This window comes from Portunus trituberculatus, chromosome 21, assembly GCF_017591435.1.
Source record: "Portunus trituberculatus isolate SZX2019 chromosome 21, ASM1759143v1, whole genome shotgun sequence".
Classification (NCBI taxonomy): Eukaryota; Metazoa; Arthropoda; class Malacostraca; order Decapoda; family Portunidae; genus Portunus; species Portunus trituberculatus.
The window spans coordinates 1,984,391-2,004,859 of NC_059275.1; the positions used below are offsets into that span (position 1 = coordinate 1,984,391).

Below are 20,469 nucleotides of genomic sequence, written 5' to 3' on the forward strand. Positions count from 1 at the left end.
CACAACCACTCCAGTCCGCCACCAGTCAGTGAGAGAGACGCCTAGGTGGTGGTTGCGTAACTCGTGTCTCGCTCCTTCCCGCTTCCCGGTTCCCTTGATAAGCCAGGTGCTGTGTTATTTTGCAGCGTATTTTTCGTCGTAGTTACACATCGTATCAAAACGTAAGTATAGATTGGCAGAGATATGAAAAAATAAACCCACAACTGTCCAATTCAGATTACAGTTTTCCTTCTCTGGTGGCGATTTGTAATTATCGTTATTTGGGCGAGGAAATGCACTTTTTCGTCTCGTGTTAGCAGTGTTTAGTGATTGCCTGGGTGGTGTTTGGAGGTTTGTCACGTGGCGAAGTCTTATTGATTTCTCAGGGTACAATTTTGGTGGTGTCAGAATCCCGGCTGTGGTGTTTGGGTGGTGATGCAACACGGCCGGGTGGGTGGCAGGGCGGGCGTATGTATTGGGTGTCTAGGAAAATTTTTGGGTGATTGGTGCCTCTAGTAGGCTCGCTATCGGTAGAATATCAGGGTGGGCTTGTGGGTTGCTTAGGTGAGCTGTAGTGGGTGCTTGGGTGGGTTTAGGGGAATGTGAATAAATTATGACGGGAGAGTGGGCTGTTGTGGGTCCTTGGGATGTGTACGTGGATTAGTTCTTTATGGGCTGGCGGGTGCCTATAGTAGTGGTTGATGGAATGACGGGGGCGTGTACACTTTTGATATATATATATATATATATATATATATATATATATATATATATATATATATATATATATATATATAATTTTTTATTTATTTATTTATTTTTTTTTTGTGTGTGTAATCACTTGTTTAAGGAAAATTATGTTTCCATAAAATATAACCTGCAATGAGTGACTAGGGCATAATTTTTAAGGCCATGGATAGCATTGGTTTGAAAACATTGATTTTAAAGATGATTTTGACCATGTATTTTGTTGAATTTATTTTATTTAATTCTGAGTGTATTAAAACTTATGTATTAGCTAATTTTTCTTGAAATACATCGTAAGTTCTTCCTATGGCCAGTGGCAACTAAGGAAAACTGAAGATAGTGAAGTTCTATAATTCTGTGCAGATATAGACTGAGAACCACTGTCAAATTGATAAGGGTGTTACATCTTGGAGAATTTTGTAATTTTATTAATGATAAAAGGAGAGCTTTGACAAAGTATTGAATGAATTGAGCATGATTTCGGGCATATCCACCACATACTGCCTTGAAACTTTGCCATTTGTCGAGTGGTTTAAAGTTACCTACATGTCACCATGATACCCAGTTTCTTCTAGGTGGTTACACCAAAGATGTACTTGGGTGGTGATGTGGGTCCTAATATGGGTACCACAATAAATTAAATAGCCTGCACCACTAATGGGTGGAAGCTGAACAGCACTTCCCGCACTCTTCAAGTATACCTACAGGTGCTGTAGGCCATAACATTAGAGAGAGAGAGAGAGAGAGAGAAAAAAAAAGACTTGTTAAGTTTATGGAGAGGGATAGTTAAAGTACTCCCACCTCCATTTTGGATAGTATGAGACTTATCTTAGTTGAGTGTGGCTTCATGAGTTTTAGTGTGATGTCTTCTTAGTGCACTTGAATTAATTAACAAATTGCTATATGTTTTGTCTTCCTCAGGCCCAGCATCCGTGGGATGGGCCCCAGCGACTGGCGCCCTTTCATCTACGGAGGCGTGTCTGCCTGTATTGCTGAGTTTGGTGAGTTGACAGCAGGAGAGTGTACCCATAGAAATAGTATCAAACCCCAGACACCAAACATAGCACATTAAAATAGCAAAGCTTTGAGGTTGAAGAGTTTTTTTAAGGTGACCTTTAATTAGAGGGATCTTTTGAGTAGATTTAAGGATTAGAAACTTGTGATGCTTGAGGCTTCCATGGGCCATAATAAAGGTTGAGTGGGATATACCAGTGATATGGGTGAGAATGAAGGTACTGATTGATTGACATTAATAAGGAAAGCAGCATATGAGTGAAAAAAGCTAAAAGTCTTATGATCTAATACTAAGAGCATTGACCATGAAAGGAAATAAGACAGCAACATATGCAGCATTGTAAGGTGTGAAGAATTGCATAGGACTCAGCAAAGTAAGATATTTGGTGAAATATAAAGCCTTTGACAAGCAGTTCATATGATAGATTTGATTGAAAAAAAAAGTATTAATTATATTACCATTATTAATAAGCAGCTCTCAGATAAGTACCAATGTGTCCTTATAATTTTGTTACTATCCTTACATCAGAAAAAGTCTGTCTTGATAATTTTTTCACATTTTAATGTTCTTGTATTTCCAAATATATTTGCTATAAGTGGTGATTTTTTTCTTAAAAAAGTTATTACAAGTAGGTATATATTACTGCTTGTGAATTTACTCTGCTCCTGTGAACTGGTTCCCTTGCGATGGTGGTACTGCCACCCTTGATGGCTCGCCTGTCATTCACTTGGAGGGTTCGGTGTCGGACTGTCCTTCGGAATCCCTCTTCCTCACTGGTGGGCGGAGGCTGCCAATGATGTCGCCTTCCTTTCCTCCATCTTCTGCTTTCTTCTCCTTCCCCTTTGTCACATGACTGCGATGTTGCGGCGCATCTCCCTTATCTTATTACCTTATTAATGGTTTTCGTATGTTCTGTTACACGTGCACTTCAACTGAGGTCAACGACCAGCAGGCTGCCACACCAAGCGCACTTGAACAAAACGCGGCGGATAATTATACAGCAATACCAGTCTGCTTTACCTGTCAACATTCACGCTGCCTCTCTCTGGCGGTAGTCTTTCCTGCTGCCCATCGTAATCGTGCGGCATCTGCTGGTGGTGGCAGCATTTCTAACTCCACAGTAAAAGTTTCCTGCTCTCTCTCTCTCTCTCTCTCTCTCTCTCTCTCTCTCTCTCTCTCTCTCTCTCTCTCTCTCGTTTCTTTTCTCCTTAGCCTCTGATATTCTTATTTAACGAGAGAACCATTTCTATAACCAGACGGTTCGGGCTTCCATGTTTTTCATTTAACGCCGTTTTCACCAAAATTGTCTATCGGCTTCATTAGCTGCTGAAGGCAGAGGAGGGTGGGTGGTGGCTGGCTGAAAGAGAGAGAGAGAGAGAGAGGGGAGGGCATTGATGGTGTTTTTTAAAGTGAAGGCATGCAGGCAGGCAGGGAAGCTGTGTGTGGGTGCCTGGTGGGCTGGGAGCATTGCCAGCCTCTTTCCTGTCACAGTATGTTTTTGCCGCCCACTCGTGGTGTGTGTGCGCTTGACCAGTGTGAATGTTTTGATTTCCATGTGTAACGCAGATAGTGACCTCTATATTGTCTTATTATCTTCCTCATGCTGAGATGTTATGTCTTCATTCTCGCCTTGAAAGACAACACGCGTGTGTATATAGGTCAGCGTTTCCTACCTGATGGCATCTCGCCAGACAGTGTGATCATGTGTAAGCAGTTTGTCATTTCTCTTACTCTCGAGGTATTTTCTTAGGACTGAATTCATCCTCTGCCTATTAAAGGGCAAGACACTACGCCCTACTTTGCTGATGCTTTTAACGAAAATGTATGTCTATTTTTCTCGAGAGAGAGAGAGAGAGAGAGAGAGAGAGAGAGAGAGATGCACGTCAAAGGCTGTGAGCAATATTTATCATAGCTGGGCGCAATTTTTTTTTTCAGATGCGACTGCCGCTGGATCTGGTGCGGCTGCGACTTTTTTTTCAAGTGCATCTCCGCTAAATTACAAAATAAACTTTAGCGTGTTAACAGAAACATGCTGTTATAAGGTAGAAAAGCACATGCGTATTTATTTATTTTTTTTTTCTGATTTAAAACACAGCCCAAGCAAATATATATACAGTTCTTCCTCCTCCTCCTCCATCATGTCGTCCTGGCCCATCTCCTGTAGCTAGTTGCGGCAATTTCTAGAAAAAAAAAAAAAAAAATCGTTCCTGTTGAGGGTCGCGGCAAAAGTCGCGGAAACGTGACGGTGCTACTTTGCTTAGTCCGACTTATCAAGACGTTTACGATTTTCGACTTCACGACTTTGAGATTCATTGCACGGTAAAGTCGCAACATAGTGCCACAACGTTCAGCTCTGAATATTACTAATAAGGTTAATTTGCTATATAACATGACACATTTGTGTAACACTGATATGATGATAATGGGCATGAATGATGTTCGTTGAATGAAATACTAATAGGTAAACACACCAACTCAATCATGGTTGGAGTCAAGAATACATATATTGTTCATCTGTTAGACAAGACCTAAACCATTCAGCTTGCGTTGTTGCTTTTCATATCAGTTGGTCACCTTCAGGGCTGCTTTCAAACACTGCTTGCGTGTGATAAGAAGGTTAGGGAATAAAAATTCTTGCGGTGAGTTGCCATCATATTCCTTTTCCGGTCCAGTGCAGTGCTGCGCCCATGCAGTCACTTCGTTTTGAAGGCACCAAGAACATAATCCGCTTTCTAGACGAAAGGTGAAAGAAGCCAAAGACTCCTTAATGCGAATTGCATTGTATGTTGTGTATAGTATTTTCAGCATTCTAGACAAAGGAAGAAATAAGCGAATTACTCTAATTCGCAAGTCTTTATGTAGTATGTATTGATGTGGAGTATTCAAGCATACCCACCAATAAAGTGAGTCAGCGTGCAGCCAGCAGGGACCAAGCAACACATTTGTGTCTGCTTAAAGGTGCGAACCACTCGCATGATTTCAAGGCCAAAGGTTGCACAGGAGACTAGAATAGTCGTGTTCTTTTCCAGTTTTGTGCGTGGTAGCGGTGGAGAGAGTGCCTGACATGTCTGGAATTTATTGGTATTATTGGGAGATCTGAGACAAAGAGGAGGAAGAAACGACAAGGAGGAGGAGGAAGAGGGGAGACAAGGAAGTGCTAATACTTCCCGGCACGTGATGAGGTGTGCCGCTGGACACTACGTGAGCGGGATGGAGATGGGAACCATTAGCGTGGGGACAAGATCAGGAAAGGTCACGTGAATATGTAAACAGTAGAGTGGGAGGGGGAGAGGGAGAGAGCCAGGGAGCAAGGGTGAGTCTGGCACTATTGATCTTACGTGCCTTACGTCTAGACGGGCGTGTGTGCCCGCCCGCACGCCCCGCCCCACCCACTTCATATTTTGGCGTTATAGTGTGCATGAAAGCACATAGTCGTTAATGATGTTTTTTTTTTTTTTTTTTTTGGTGACTGGGTTCTGGACGTATCTATGCGTAATTGTCAGGGGATGGTGAGAGAGACAGGATGAAGGTGCACGGACAAGGAATTGGTTACGTGTCTTCGAGTTTTCATATTTACGAGAGAGAGAGAGAGAGAGAGAGAGAGAGAGAGAGAGAGAGAGAGAGAGAGAATTTGGCACCTGAGAGCGTAGTAGTAGTACTGCGTCATATTGTATTTTAGAGCCACTGCCGGCTGCACACACACACACACACACACACACCTATCAGTTATCCATGTGTTTTGTTCCTCGTTTCGCTGACGTCAATAAATGTGCGTTTCCTGTGGATACGTCTTTACCACTGGACTATACCTCGGGTGTGCCTCCATGGAATTGTTAGTCACCCTTACCTGCGCCTCTTTCTCTAAGGCTATGGTCTCATTTTCAGCATTTTTTTTTTCTAAGGCTATGAAGGTGAACTGTTAGCTTTTAAGGAGTCTTTTCTGGTAGATGATGAAGACTCCTAGTTAAATTATCGCTAAAACCTTGAAACCACCCTTGAGACCCTAAATAACATCCGGTAGAGCCTGCACGCCAGCCACAGCGCAATTAACACACTATGGAACGAGGACGAAACATTGAAGAAAACAACCCGCCGGAGCAGAATGACGCGGGTGAGGGAGGGCAGCAGCAGCAGGTTCCGTAATTTGAAACCCTTATATGTGCTCTTTGAAGGACTTACAACACAATATTATTTAGGTTATTAACTTTTTTCCTTTATGATACAATATTTTCGTCAAACAATAATTAGGGTAAAGAAGATACCATAAAAAAAAAGAAAGGTGTGTATCTTCCCCCGTTATCTTTTTCTCGTATGTGATTGTGGGAAGGGTTTATGCCCCGGGAAACCTTTATTCCAACCCTCCTTTCTTCCCTCCCTCCTGTCTCTTCTCTCCTCAATCCAACTGATTCATGTATTTTTTTTTTTTGTGTGTCCTTCCTTCCTTCCCTCTGACTTGTAATCATGGCATGTGGCATAAGTCAAAACTTCCTGTAATTTATGCCACGCCAAGCAAAATACTCTCGGTTTGGTGCAGAGTAGACATGGACTGAAGTAATGGGATGAGCAGTCCATATATTATGTACTCATCTGAGAAAATTACTCAGTATGTTGTGTAATGTGATAAGGTAACTTCTTTACTTACATAGTGTTTGATTCTTCGCCTTAAATTTGCATATAGTTTACCGCTCTTATGTCGTCGCCAGTACTGTTGATCCAATGCAGCTTCAACGATTGTTGTGTCATGCCTTTCTCACATTTTCTTCCCTCTGTTTACCTGTTTTCCTCTCAGTCTCACTTTCATGTGGCTCTGTGCCTTTTCCTTGGTTTATAGTGGACTTGATCACGCACACTATCTTCAATCCAGTCTGCAGAGAGGGGATTCCCGCACCGCTCATCAAGAAGTCTTCCCTCCCCACCCTCGATCCCCCATCTTTCCCTCCTACTTGCTTGATGCAATGCAGACTGCCAGGCGTCTATTGTTGCCGAGGTCAAGGCAGGACCCACGAGAGAGAGAGAGAGAGAGAATTTCAAGCTCACATGCACGAGCGTCATGAATCTCTCTCTCTCTCTCTCTCTCTCTCTCTCTCTCTCTTATTAGTATTATACCTCCTAGTGGTTGCAGTAATCCAGTACAGCACCACAAACATGAAGGTTACCGTGGTCAGCATTACCGTGCACGTCTGCTCTCTTCACTCTGTTCTCTCTTATTTGCGAAATTTGAGCGACTACCAGACGAAAGTGAGTACAGATATAATAAGAGAAAATGCTAAGAGGCCTTGGGATGGGTGCAGGAATGTCAGTGCGGGTGTAGCGGCCAGAGCCAAACACGCAGCGGACACGTGTGCGGGTGGTGGATAGGTTGTGGTTGGGTTGCGTGGCTCAAGCTGGGACTGGGAGTGGCTGGCTGGCGCGGATTGCAGGGGTTTCCTATGCTAACAAAAACTGTTGGATTAGGAAGCACCACCAACATTTGTCATTTTTTTTTATTTATTTTTAATTCTTAAAGGATACTAACATACATGTCTTGAATTAGTAGGTGATCAATACGTAACACGATTGGGCTTGTCAATCTGTTTGGGTGCTCTATTCACGTGAGCAAGGCATGATAGCTTTGATTGTACATTGATTACATGTGTATTTTGCTGCGTTACTCATGATTCACTACTAGTGGACCGCTGTTAGCAAACAGCCGTGCATATGAACTGAGTTGAGTGTTATATTTGTTTATCCAGTGATAGTCTTAAGCAATCCTCCATTCTTTCCCCTGCCTCGTTATATAGCCAGACTGTCATGTTTCCTGGCACTAGCCTTTCCTATTGTAACTTTATGCAATGTCTTTACCGCACCCTACCTCGTTATAGACCAATGTGTCCCCTAAGCCCTTCACGTGCACTCTTATGTAAACCCCTCAATGAACCTTCTCCGCACTATGAGTGAGAGGGGGGCGGGGGAGGCGATGCGGGAAAAGGGCTTGGTTGATATCCGTAGGTTTTGTGACGGTTAGTTTTTGTCATGTTACAAACAGGCGAACATTTGAATAGCAGAGTGGCACCTTAGGGGTAATTTTATCAGTCAGGAGAGACATAAATGTATGGATGGTGAGATGAGTAACTCCTACTAGGATGGCTTGATATTGAATATCACACAGATTAGAGAAAGTTTGGAAAAAAAAATTGCCATGCAGTGAAATCATAGTGGCCAATGACACCAGTGATGCTTCCTTTCACATCACACTGCTCACCATGCCTGCTCATCCTCATAATCCATGTGAGTGCATGCAGTTATGATTTATTTCACTCTACCTTTCATTTTGAAGTCCACTTCTCAATATCTCATTAGGTGAAGACCTTTGATGCAAATAATATTTCTTTCATGTATTTTTTAGTTGATTACATTCCTACATCACTCAGGTGTAGTTTTCTCACATTGTGTATAATTAATTTTCTAAGTACTGTGACAATGTACACTGTGTTATCAATCTAAGATGTGTAATATGTGTCCATGGTTAGAGACAGAAAAGCTTAACCAGGATTGGTTAGTACCCTGTATTAGTAGTACAAGTTTGTGGCATTGTGACGGCGGTAATACCAGACTGAATATTATTTTTCTTATGTTTTGTTTTGATGACTGTCAAAATGTTGGAGAGTGTGTTTGGCCTTGAACCTTTTGTGACTTGATAATCCATATTGGAGTGCTGGTTGCATACATCATTGATTTACTCATGCCTTTCAGGAACCTTTCCAATTGACACAACCAAGACCCGGCTTCAAATCCAAGGTGGTCGCTGTGATGCTGGGCAGGTCATCACTCGCAAGTATAATGGAATGCTACATGCCATGCTCAGAATTTCACATGAGGAAGGAATCCGAGCTCTTTACTTTGGGTTGGTTGCTGCTTAATTTTTTTGCTTGTTATTTTTGTTTACATTGATAATCAGTAATCCTAAATTCTTTTTTAATGGGCCCTGACAAATATTTAATGTCAGATTTAAGATTACACATTCCACCATTGTCTAGTTAGTCTCTGCCGCCATCCCCCTCCCCAGGAACACACACACACACACACACACACACACACACCCCGCATAGTGTAGTGGTTAGCACGCTCGACTCACAATGGAGAGGGCCGGGTTTGAGTCCCAGTAAGTGTCGAGGCAAATGGGCAAGCCTCTTATTGTGTGGCCCCTGTTCACCTAGCAGTAAATAGGTATGGGATGTAACTTGAGGGGTTGTGGCCTTGCTTTCCCGATGTGTGTTGTGTATTGATGTGGTCTCAGTCCTACCCGAAGATCAGTCTATGAGCTCTGAGCTCGCTCCATAATGGGGAAGACTGGCTGGGTGACCAGCAGACGACCGAGGTGAATTACACACACACACACTACAAAAAAATGGCTACAAGAATGATTCCAGAATTTAAAGGGATGACATATGAGGAGAGACTAAAAGCTATGAATCTACCAACTCTGGAACAGAAGAGAGAGAGGGGATCTGATTCAAGTTTATAAATTGATTAACGGAATGGATCAAGTGGATAATGAGAAACTAGGCCTGAGAGAAGAATATGACACTGGAAGCACAAGATTGCATAGTAAGAAACTGAGGAAGGGAAGATGTCTGAGAGATGTTAAGAAATATAGTTTCCCGCAAAGATGTGTTGAGACTTGGAACAGTTTGAGTGAGGAAGTGGTGTCAGCAACGAGTGTGCATAGTTTTAAAGAATAATTGGATAAGTGTAGATATGGAGACAGGGCCACACGAGCATAAAGCCCAGGCCCTGTAAAACTACAACTAGGTAAATACACACACACACACACACACACACACACACACACACACACACACACACACACACACACACACACACACACACACACACACACACACACACACACACACATTGAGATGGATAGAAAATTATTTGAGGGGGAGAGAAATAAGGACGGTAGTTAAAGATATGAAAACCAAGTGGAGAGCAGTAGAAAGCAGAGTGCCGCAGGGGTCAGTATTGGCACCAATACTTTTCCTCATTTATATTAACGACATGCCAGAAGGTGTGAACAGCTACATAAATCTGTTTGCAGATGATACAAAACTGTGCAGAGTTATAAAAGCAAAAAGAGGATTGTGAAATACTGCAAGAAGACCTAAATAAGATCTGGGAATGGAGTAAAAAGTGGGAAATGGAATTCAATGTGAACAAAAAGTGAAAGACGACCTGTGGGAATTTATAAGATGGGAGATGGAGTAGAACTGGAGAAAGTAAAAAAGGAATAGGACTTAGGAGTGACGATGGAAGAAAACAATCAACCAGTAAGCCATATTGATAGAATTTTTAGAGAAACATAATTTGCTAAGGAATATTGGAGTAGCATTTCATTACATGGACAAAGAAATGATGAAGAAATTGATAAGTACTATAATAAGACCCAGATTGGAATATGCAGGAGTAGTGTGGACCCCTCATAAAAAGAAACATGTAAGGAAGTTGGAGAGACTACAAAAAAAATGGCTACAAGAATGGTTCCAGAATTTGAAGGGATGACATATGAGGAGAGACTAAAGGCTATGGATCTACCAACCCTGGAACAAAGAAGAAGAGAGAGGAGATCTGATACAAGTTTATAAATTGATCAACGGAATGGACCAAGTGGATAATGAGAAACTGATCCTGAGAGAAGAATATGACATCCGAAGCACAAGATCGCATAGTAAAAAGCTGAGAAAAGGAAGATGTCTGAGAGATGTTAAAAAATATAGTTTCCCGCAAAGATGTATTGAGACGTGGAACAGTTTAAATGCAACGAGTGTGCATACTTTTAAAGTAAGCTTGGTTAAGTGTAGATATGGAGACGGGGCCACGCGAGCATAAAGCCCAGGCCCTGTAAAACTACAACTAGGTAAATACACACACACACACACACACACCATAGCATGAAATCAATCATCTGCCTCCTTTTGTTTGGCCTTTTGGTAAGATAAATATTGTTTGTTGCAGGATCAAGCCGGCTGTGTTACGACAGGCTACATATGGCACTATTAAGTTTGGAATCTACTACTCCTTGAAGCAGATGCTGGTACAAAACCAAGCTGAAGAACATCTAGGCATCAATATATTCTGTGCTGTCACTGCAGGTAAGCTGCCTGACTTGACTGTTTCGTTTCCCACTTATTTATTACAGCAGTGGTGTCTTGCAAGACCAAACCAGAGTGTGTTAGAAACATTGTTTCTCTATTCACATTACTACTCTTGTCACACTTTTCCTGGTAGGTGTTGTGTCCAGTGCAATGGCCAATCCGACTGATGTCTTGAAGGTGCGCCTGCAAAGTGGACGAAAAGACTTCAAGGAGAAGAGCCTTTTGCAGGCCTTTGTTAGTATTTATAGACAGGAAGGAATCCAGGGCCTGTGGAGGGTGAGTGATGTTTTGTAATGTTGTGGTGATGTGAGACATACACAACCATGAAATGCAATACTGACTTTTTTATTTTTATTTATTTATTTATTTATTTATTTTATTTTTTTTTTCTCTTTTATTTATTTATTTGTTTATTTATTTTTTTGTAGGGAGTGCTCCCAACTGCCCAAAGAGCAGGTGTCATCGTAGGGGTGGAGCTGCCTATCTATGACATGTGCAAGCATTACTTCATCAAGATGAATATCCTGCCTGACAGTGCCTCCAACCACTTCCTGTAGGTGACCAAGAGTGTTGTGTGCTTTTTAAAGTGTGGTGTATTAACTGGAGAACTAATTTTGTGGCTTCAGAAATATTCATTTCAACATAGGCACATCACAGTTAGATTCAGATATTTTTGGTTGTAGGGAACTTTATTGCTACGGTTCATGGAAGAGGTCTAAATTCAGTCATACAAAAAATATAGGAATATTTAAAAAATGGGTAAAATTTTTTCAAATATTAAGCCTATTTATGGTAAAATGAAATGTTCTTTTGCTATATTTCTTGCAGGTACTGGTACCATAAATCTTTGGGTTGCCTCACACTTGTACCAATCATGATTTTTACTTTTACAAAATTTGTGATCACTTACAACAAACTGCATGTAAGGTCAGTGGCAGATCCAGGGTGGAAGGCACCTGCATGAAATTTCTTGATGGTTGTTATATTTGTAATAACAACAATAATATCATATTAATTGAACTTGTTGAATTTTAAAGTAATCATTGAAATTAACTTCATTTGTGGAAGGGAACAAGTCTTGTTACTCAGTTAAAGTTGAATCTGTAAACTGCATATGGCTGTATTGAAAGGTGTCCCCCACCCTTACATGATTTGCCACTGTGTGAACTATTAACATGCTTACTTCATGAGAGTGGAGAACTGAATGAATGTAACTACAAACCTCCATCAATTATCTGCATTAGTATGGTTCCATAATGATTTAGGAGAGAATGTTTATATGGTTAGCATTGTAGTCTTGGTGCAGAGCTAACAGCAGGTAGAGCTAGTTTTGACCTGTGTTTGTCGACCTGCCTTTCCTGGTGGCGCGTCTCTGGCGCCACCACATAGTTTCACGTGTGTCCATTCCAGATGTTTCGCAAACGCATGTTCGGGATGAATCTAGGGTCCTTCGGGCCCTGGCAACGGAACCCAAATCCCGGTCCCAGACCACTAACCCGGCACGGGTCCCCAGTCCCTGAGGGACTGTGGGGCCCAGAGCTGAGAAACCGCCATGATTCTCGGGAGTGACTTGTCCCATGTAACGTTGAGAACCTGACCTGTACTGTACCATCCTCATCATTAGTGCCTCACCTCCAACATCATCACTGTCACCATTTGATCATGTGTCCCTGTAACCTCTTAATGCCTGGTCTGTTCTGCCAAGCCACCAGTCTCTGCACAGTCTTGTTCTAAAGAAGAATTCAGACTGAAGAGGAGTGCCAGAGTAGTCGGATGTAGACTGTTCACTTTCTCCATATCATCAAAAGTGTTTCAAACCTTGATAGATAGATTTTATAGACCAAAGGAAGGATGATTACATCTAATTTTGGTAGTGTAGGGCATATCTAATTAATCTAATAGCCTCTTCCATTTGGCTAGATCCGTTTCCAGTTCATATACTGTGTTGAAATGGGACATTTCATTTAGCTTTTTAATTCAGGAGCAAGTTGTGATGGCTCCGCAGAACTTGGTGATCAGTCTTGGAAGATGGGTTAGGGTGGGGAGGTTCTGTGTGTTGCTGATAGGCATTTTGCACTACATGTCTACGGATTTTATTATTATTATTATTTTTATTTTATTTATTTATTTTTTTCCTAAATCAATTTTCTCTCATGGTATTAGAATAACCCAAGAGTAAATGGATGGTGGCCTGCTTTAACTATATTTTGAATTCTGTAATTGTGAACTGGTTATCTTTATAAGATTGCAAATGTATTAATGCAAATTATGTCAGCTTTGAATCACTAAAATTTATAAATGGTCATCATAATTGTTAGGAAGAAGCAACAAAAAGACCTTTCAATGCTTTGGATCAAGTGTCAATGAATACAATTGGAAGTTTGCTGTCACTGAAATGACAACATTCATATCCACCAAAACCACTACTCCTTCACAGGAAGTTCTTACTGAGGCTTGTTTTATGCAGTCCTTTTATTTTAGCACTATGGTTATTCAAGCCTATACTTGCACAGACAAGATTTACCAGCCTTCCACAAAGCTATTGCTAGCCCATGCCTGACAGTTTCAGCACAAACATAAACTTACGGGAGAGAGATTCTTCTTTGGAGTTAATGTCCATTTTACTCATCATATTGTCACACAGCCAAGGATCAAGCTGTTCTCAGCCAGAATTTCTGCCTTATCTTCTGCAATGTCCTCTCAAAGAAGTAATACTGCTATTAGAACTAAATGTCTTGCAGCATTTCAGTGTGCAGTCACCTTGGTTCAGAAATAAAGGATGAATTTCAATTTAGATATTTAACCTATATGGATGCAAAACCATTTAAAGATTCATTGTGGACCTTGATCCTGGTATTGTAGCTGAATGGAAGAGGCTATAAAGTTTCAAACTTGACCACACACACACACACACACACACACACACACACACACACACACACACACACACACACACACACACACACACACACACACACACACACACACACACACGGCCCGGTAGCTCAGTGGTTAGAGCGCTGGGTTCACAAGCCAGATGACCGGGGTTCGATTCCCCGGCTGGGTGGAGATGTTTGGGTGTGTCTCCTTTCACGTGTAGCCCCTGTTCACCTAGCAGTGAGTAGGTACGGGATGTAAATCGAGGAGTTGTGACCTTGTTGTCCCGGTGTGTGGTGTGTGCCTGGTCTCAGACCTATCCCAAGATTGGAAATAATGAGCTCTGAGCTCGTTCCGTAGGGCAACGTCTGGCTGTCTCGTCAGAGACTGCAGCAGATCAAACAGTGAATTACACACACACACACACACTGCTTACGATTTCTTTGGATTTTTATGTGATAACGCTTTGAGATATTAATAAGTCCCTAGTCATTGAGTTTGTGGTTGTATGCAGTCATTCATTTTGAATACTGAACACACATGTAGAAAGCACTAATGTGTAAGTTAAGGTGATGCAAAAGAGAATTTTTGCTGTTAGAGTATATGAAATTTCTTTCTTTTCATTTTGTCTAACACCGAAAAAAAGTGGGGAGCTTTGATTTTAATGTGGATTGATTCCAGCCATAGTGAACCTGTAAACCTAATCTAATTCAGGAGACTTTCACTTATCATTTAGCTATATGATCAGTGGTTGAAGGCAAGATGAAGGGAGACACTTGAAGCCATGGATAAATTCATTAGGAGAGCCTTGCATTCTTTCTGAAAGATGCAATCACAAAGGATCTTTATATGGATGTTTTCCTGGCTTAGTGGAAAAATGCAATGAGGATCTTATATGGGAAAAATCACAAATCATTGCAACTTTGAGATCAAGTATTTTCTTGGCATATCCATTTTACCTCAGCAAAATTAAATGGCACATACCAATGAAACCTCAGATGAAAGAAAGAAAAATATTCTTTCTATCACTCAAGGAAACACTGATAACTAAAAAAGATTGTATATATTACAGCAGGAAATATGAGAGGACAGGATTTTTCTGCAGTATCACATTACAATCTGAAGTCATATTGCAGTGAGTGTATTTGTACACACACACACACACACACACACACACACACACACACACACACACACACACACACACACACACACACACACACACACACACACACACACACACACACACACACACACACACACACACACACACAGTAGCTCAGTGGTTAGAGCGCTGGCTTCACAAGCCAGAGGACCTCTGGCTTCCCCGGCCGGGTTGAGATATTTGGGTGTGTCTCCTTTCACGTGTAGCCCCTGTTCACCTAGCAGTGAGTAGGTACGGGATGTAAATCGAGGAGTTGTGACCTTGTTGTCCCGGTGTGTGGTGTGTGCCTGGTCTCAGGCCTATCCAAAGATCGGAAATAATGAGCTCTGAGCTCGTTCCGTAGGGTAATGTCTGGCTGTCTCGTCAGAGACTGCAGCAGATCAAACAGTGAAACACACACACACACACACACACACACACACACACACACACACACACACACACACACACACGCGCGAATTGTCTCTGAGTAGGAACTTTTTTGTATTTTAAAAGCAGATTAATGTTGTTGGATGCGTTAAGACATGCACATGTGAAGTGTAGTGTAGCCAGTATGTCAAATTACATTCATGCCATCATTTTAATTTCTCATACCATAGCATTTCATTTTCATAACAATAACCATTACGAGTATGGAAACAATTCTTAAGGATGCCACTGCTGCTGCTATATTACTACTACTACTACTACTACTACTACTACTTCTACTTCTACTTCTGCTACTATCACTTTTACTTAATTGGTTTTTTAAAAAAAATGAGAAACATCTCACTGGCTGATGTAGGAATTATTGTAGGTTTCCTTTGCAAGTACATTTTTCAGTTTGTTTGACTGTCAAACATTATGCTTCTTAAAGTGCATGAATTTAATTCTTGTGTCGCACATTTTGTTTTTATTTTCAGTGTCATTGTTGGCAGACTGCAATGATTTGAATGAGTCAGAAGCAGTGTGTCATGGGACAGTGGATAGCTTGAAATAGGACTGCATGCCTAAAGCTTTGAAGTTCAAGCAGTTTTATTTTCTCTGAAATAAATCAGACAGTGAGAAGTTATTCTAGATCAAAACTTCCTAAATTCCTACTAAATTGGACAAAATAAATTGGAAAACATATGTTTGAATGAAGAGGAAATGGGATGTGGGAAGGAAAAGAGCAGTTTTAAATATTTTATCAGATGTAACTGAGGAATAAAACATAATTGAAGGAGGGACTGAATTGGTTTATTTTCTTCTTTTTATGGCAGGTCAAGTTTCATATCGAGCCTTGGGGGAGCTGTGGCTTCCACACCTCTGGATGTGGTCAGGGTGAGTATTCAATCTTATTGCAGCAAGTTTTACTGATAGATAGAGTCATTGGCCTTTTTTTACATTGTTATATTTGAAGCTGACATCTTTCATAATGTGCTGGTAATTTTTTATTTATTTATTTACTTGTATTTATCCCAGACAAGACTGATGAATCAAAGGAGGTTGAAGCCTTCGCCTGCTCACATTAATGGGACGACTGTATGCACATCCAGGGTGTACACAAGTGCTTTGGATTGCATGGTGCAGGTATGTGCACTCTTGTCTCAATCTCTTAATGATAGTTGGTGTTATTTACATAAATTGATGAAATTGCTTACCCTCCCAAGGTGATATTTGGTCTCCCTGTTGTTACTGTTTATTTTCTTCATTACCAATTCTTTCAGTAATATTACCTTTGCAGATCTCTATCAACTTGTATTTTAATCTATTTATCAATGAAATATAATATACACTTAACCCTCTGCTGTCACGGTTTACTGCTTTTGCACATAGTCAACTCTCGATTAACGCAAGGGCTACATTCCTGGCATCATCACTTTATTCAAACATAACTTTCCCATAGAAAACAATGGTAATAGTTTGGGTTACATTCCTGGCCACTTGGAAAGTCTGTCTATTTTGGGGATTTTGTTATTCAGACCTTGAAAAAAATTATTAATACATCATTTAGTCATGGAAACATTAAAAACACACATTCTCATTTTCAAGTACATTATATTTATAAGCCACTAATGCATCAAAAACATGTCCTCACACTCACCATCACTTTGTTGATGCATCACCGGTCATCCTGTGAGAGGTTGAATGAGAGTCGGATACCGCATCTTTCTTTTCCAAGAAATAAAAAAATTATTGATTCAACATGATGTGTCCAATGACTTTATATGCCAAGAATATTATTCCATATTCATACATTTGTTATTAGTGCATTTAATGAAATAAACCATGAGTATAATTTGGTGGTGGTTGGTAGCAGTGTATTTATCATCACATCAGCTGATTGAGCCATGCATTCTAGACCACTCTGCCTCATGGTTCCACCACTGGTAACATGAAAAATCTCACGAATAGAACCAGCTCTGTTGCTGCTGCAGAGCATGATTTATTAATAGGTTTGGTGAGCCAGGAAAAAGTTCTTTTAAATAGAAACATAGATGGCTGTATAATGTGGCCTTAACATAGGAGAGAATGCCATCTCCTTCGACTGTGGAGGCTATGGGAAGAGGACAATTCACCAGCTATCTATATAAATGGGTACTTATCAAGCGATAAAGACATACAACTGATCGTAAGCTAAGTAGAATTCTCATAGAAAACTTGGGAGATGGAGATGTGGAAATTAAAGGTAGTGATGTTGTTGTTGGGTTTGGTTCCAATCACAATTTTTGTAAAGTAGACTATTTGAATGGTAACCTATGTATTTTTGTTTCTAAAATCAATTGATAATAACAGATATTTAGGCAAAATTTATGTGAAGGTAGTAATGAAGACATGGGTCTTGGTTCACCTTCGCAGTGAAGATGAATCCTGCCTGATCGTTGCCTTTTCAAGCTGTGGGAAGGCAACATTCGCTCTTAACCCCTACAACACGATGACATATATTTTGCATCATGGGGGCACTCGTGATACATCCGATGATGCACATATTGCATCACGGCTGCTTTCTGCTAAGATGGTGTATTTTCTTTCCTGGATACTGTAGGAGATCTCTGTGAATGACTCTCTTATATCAGGATAGGTACTGATGTGTACTTCTGGAAGTAATAATTTTTCTTTTATTATCTTTTATGGTACCAATAGATTAGTTTACCATATTTTCTCTTCTTTGTCATCTTCAGAAAAGGGCCTTGAGAAGGCAAACTATAATGTTTTTCTCTAAAATTTGCATGGGTTTATTACTTATTGTATGTACCTATTATGGAAAATCACTTAACATCATTATTTCTGTAGTGAGAGAGAGAGAGAGAGAGAGAGAGAGAGAGAGAGAGAGAGAGAGAGAGCTGCCTCTGCATCAGGTATCTCCCCATCCCAACACAACCAGAAGCTGTTTTCTGTTGCTCGGAGTGAAGAGGTTAAGAAAACCGATTTCTCCCGGACGGTATCCTTCAACTGATGAAGGTGGAAGGTATTGTTTAAGAATCTGGCTGAGAGTATCTCAGTGCAGTTCCCACCAAAAGCAGCATAGGTACGCCTGACATCATCGAATTGAGTTAACCTGCATTAAATTGAATTAATTGCATTATTTAATTGTATTTCCTTAGATATCAAGTTGCGTTAAATCAAAATCGCGTTGATCAAGAGTTGACTTTGCTTAGAAACCTGCACATATTTCTGTATTGGGCACAAAATTACATGCCCGTCATTCAAAAACGTCTGGGTTATGACGTCACATGATAATTGAGTGTCTTTATACTGGTTTCCCTCATTATACTATTGGGTTACGGTCCTGAAGACCAGATCAAATAATGAATGATTGAATAGTGGACTCAAGGATGAAGAGAATTTAACATGTTACCTGTGATACGACCCACCGGTGGGTCATCAGTTACTATCCACAGTTGCGATGTGGCCCACCGGTGGGTCATACAAAAGTTTTCACATATATCACATTTTAATCTTACTATTAATAGAAATTGTATTATATAGTAAAATTGCAATAAACTATGTGTAGGAGGGCATAATAAACACTGATTGATAAATAATATGAAGCTCATTTTGTCTTTAGTGTTATAAAGATGATATGAAAAATAGTCTTCTTGTTTCCATTTTTTTTTTTTTAATATGTATATGTAAAAACTACATTATCTTGCATTTTTTTTCCTTCAGAAGAACAAATTTTTTTTCACAAATCATTTAAACATCACAATTGGACTTTCCCTGGCAAGCTTCAGTGATTTTTTTAATATTTTTTCATTTTTTTTTTATTTATTTATTTTTTTTTTTTTCTGATATTATTTGGACTTAGTAAAAAAGCTGTCATTGGTGACCCTTTTGAATTGCATATATAAATAAACATAACTCAAGAAACAAAACAGAATAAACTAAAAATATCTTCTATAAAAATTAACAAAAAAGTACTTTTGTTTTTTCTAACTGAAAAATACTTTTCTTTTTTTTTCTAATACATGTAAGAAAACTATAATATCTTGCATTTATTCTTCAGAAGAATATAAAACTCTATAACAAATAATTCAAACTGAGATATAACAATTGGACTTTCCTTGATAAGCTTCAATATTTTTCTTTATTGATCTTTTCATAATTTCATAATTTTCCTGATATCTTTTTTATCTTATTTTCTTTCTTTTCTGTTGAATTAAGTTGACCATAAAACCATGTCGCATTCATTTCTAAATATGCAAAACAGAGACAAAAATATATGAACAAATTTAGGAAAGGAAAAATATAAGACAGTATAAAGACGCACTGAATATCAACAAATAAAGTATTTTCACGGGTGGGTCGTATCGCAGAGAAGTCATAGATTTTTCATAGTATGCGATGTGACCTAATGGTGGGCAAACACTTTGACATTGCCAGTGCATTTGGGTGTTCTCCCAGCCAACACTCTGCTCTTCTCGCCTCGCTGCCAATTGCAGGGAATATGTTAATGGAGAGAGTAACCTAAGCCTAACTTGTATTGAGACATAAAGAACATTTTTCTACATCACCTAAAGAGGTAGTGTTATAGGCTTATTTTTTTTTTATACAGTGGTTTCCCCTTTAGACCTATGCCACTGGCAAGTAAAGAAAAATGAGCTTCAGTTAAGTTATCAGGTGCCACTTAGCAGCAAGTCTGGTCATCAATCCACAGCCTTAAGAGTCTTTCCATTTCATCCAGTAGTGGGTCTCTCTTCCTCGTTAGCATCTTTACTGTTAATGTAGAAGCTGTCTCACATGCTTTCTTCACGTTAGCTGCCTGTTTGATAATGGTGGAGTGGCAGGGTTCTGGTGATGAAGTTGGCTCCCTAGCTCCCTCGTGGTGCTTAACAATTTCAGGCTTTTTTTTTTCTCTTAAGACAAGTTTTCCTTAGTCTTTTGGCCTTCAATTCACCAGCACTAGGTCATGCAGGGCACTTGGAATATATGATGCTTGTATCACTCATAATACCCAACAATGAATGTGAATTTTTAGCAAAACACAAACACTAGTGGCTGAATACAACCAAAAGACTTATCTTGATGATACAGGTGGCTTGAGATTGCTTTCCAGCTTTCAGACAAAAGGTTACTAAAAACAACAGAAC

General features: G+C 40.0%; 1 protein-coding gene across 2 annotated transcripts in view; it reads left to right on the forward strand.

Moving 5' to 3' along the window:
• Positions 1 to 20,469, forward strand: part of LOC123507251 (mitochondrial uncoupling protein Bmcp-like) — a 22,865-nt gene continuing 2,396 nt past the window's right edge. Inside the window, exons 1-8 of one of the 2 annotated variants that reach the window (XM_045260014.1) lie at positions 1 to 161; positions 1,648 to 1,727; positions 8,474 to 8,624; positions 10,736 to 10,872; positions 11,009 to 11,151; positions 11,304 to 11,428; positions 16,159 to 16,219; positions 16,361 to 16,468. In XM_045260014.1, coding sequence (XP_045115949.1) covers positions 1,664 to 1,727; positions 8,474 to 8,624; positions 10,736 to 10,872; positions 11,009 to 11,151; positions 11,304 to 11,428; positions 16,159 to 16,219; positions 16,361 to 16,468 — 789 coding nt within the window. In that variant the 5' untranslated portion in view covers positions 1 to 161; positions 1,648 to 1,663. The remainder of the gene's footprint in view (positions 162 to 1,647; positions 1,728 to 8,473; positions 8,625 to 10,735; positions 10,873 to 11,008; positions 11,152 to 11,303; positions 11,429 to 16,158; positions 16,220 to 16,360; positions 16,469 to 20,469) is intronic. The other variant, XM_045260015.1, reaches the window with a different exon arrangement.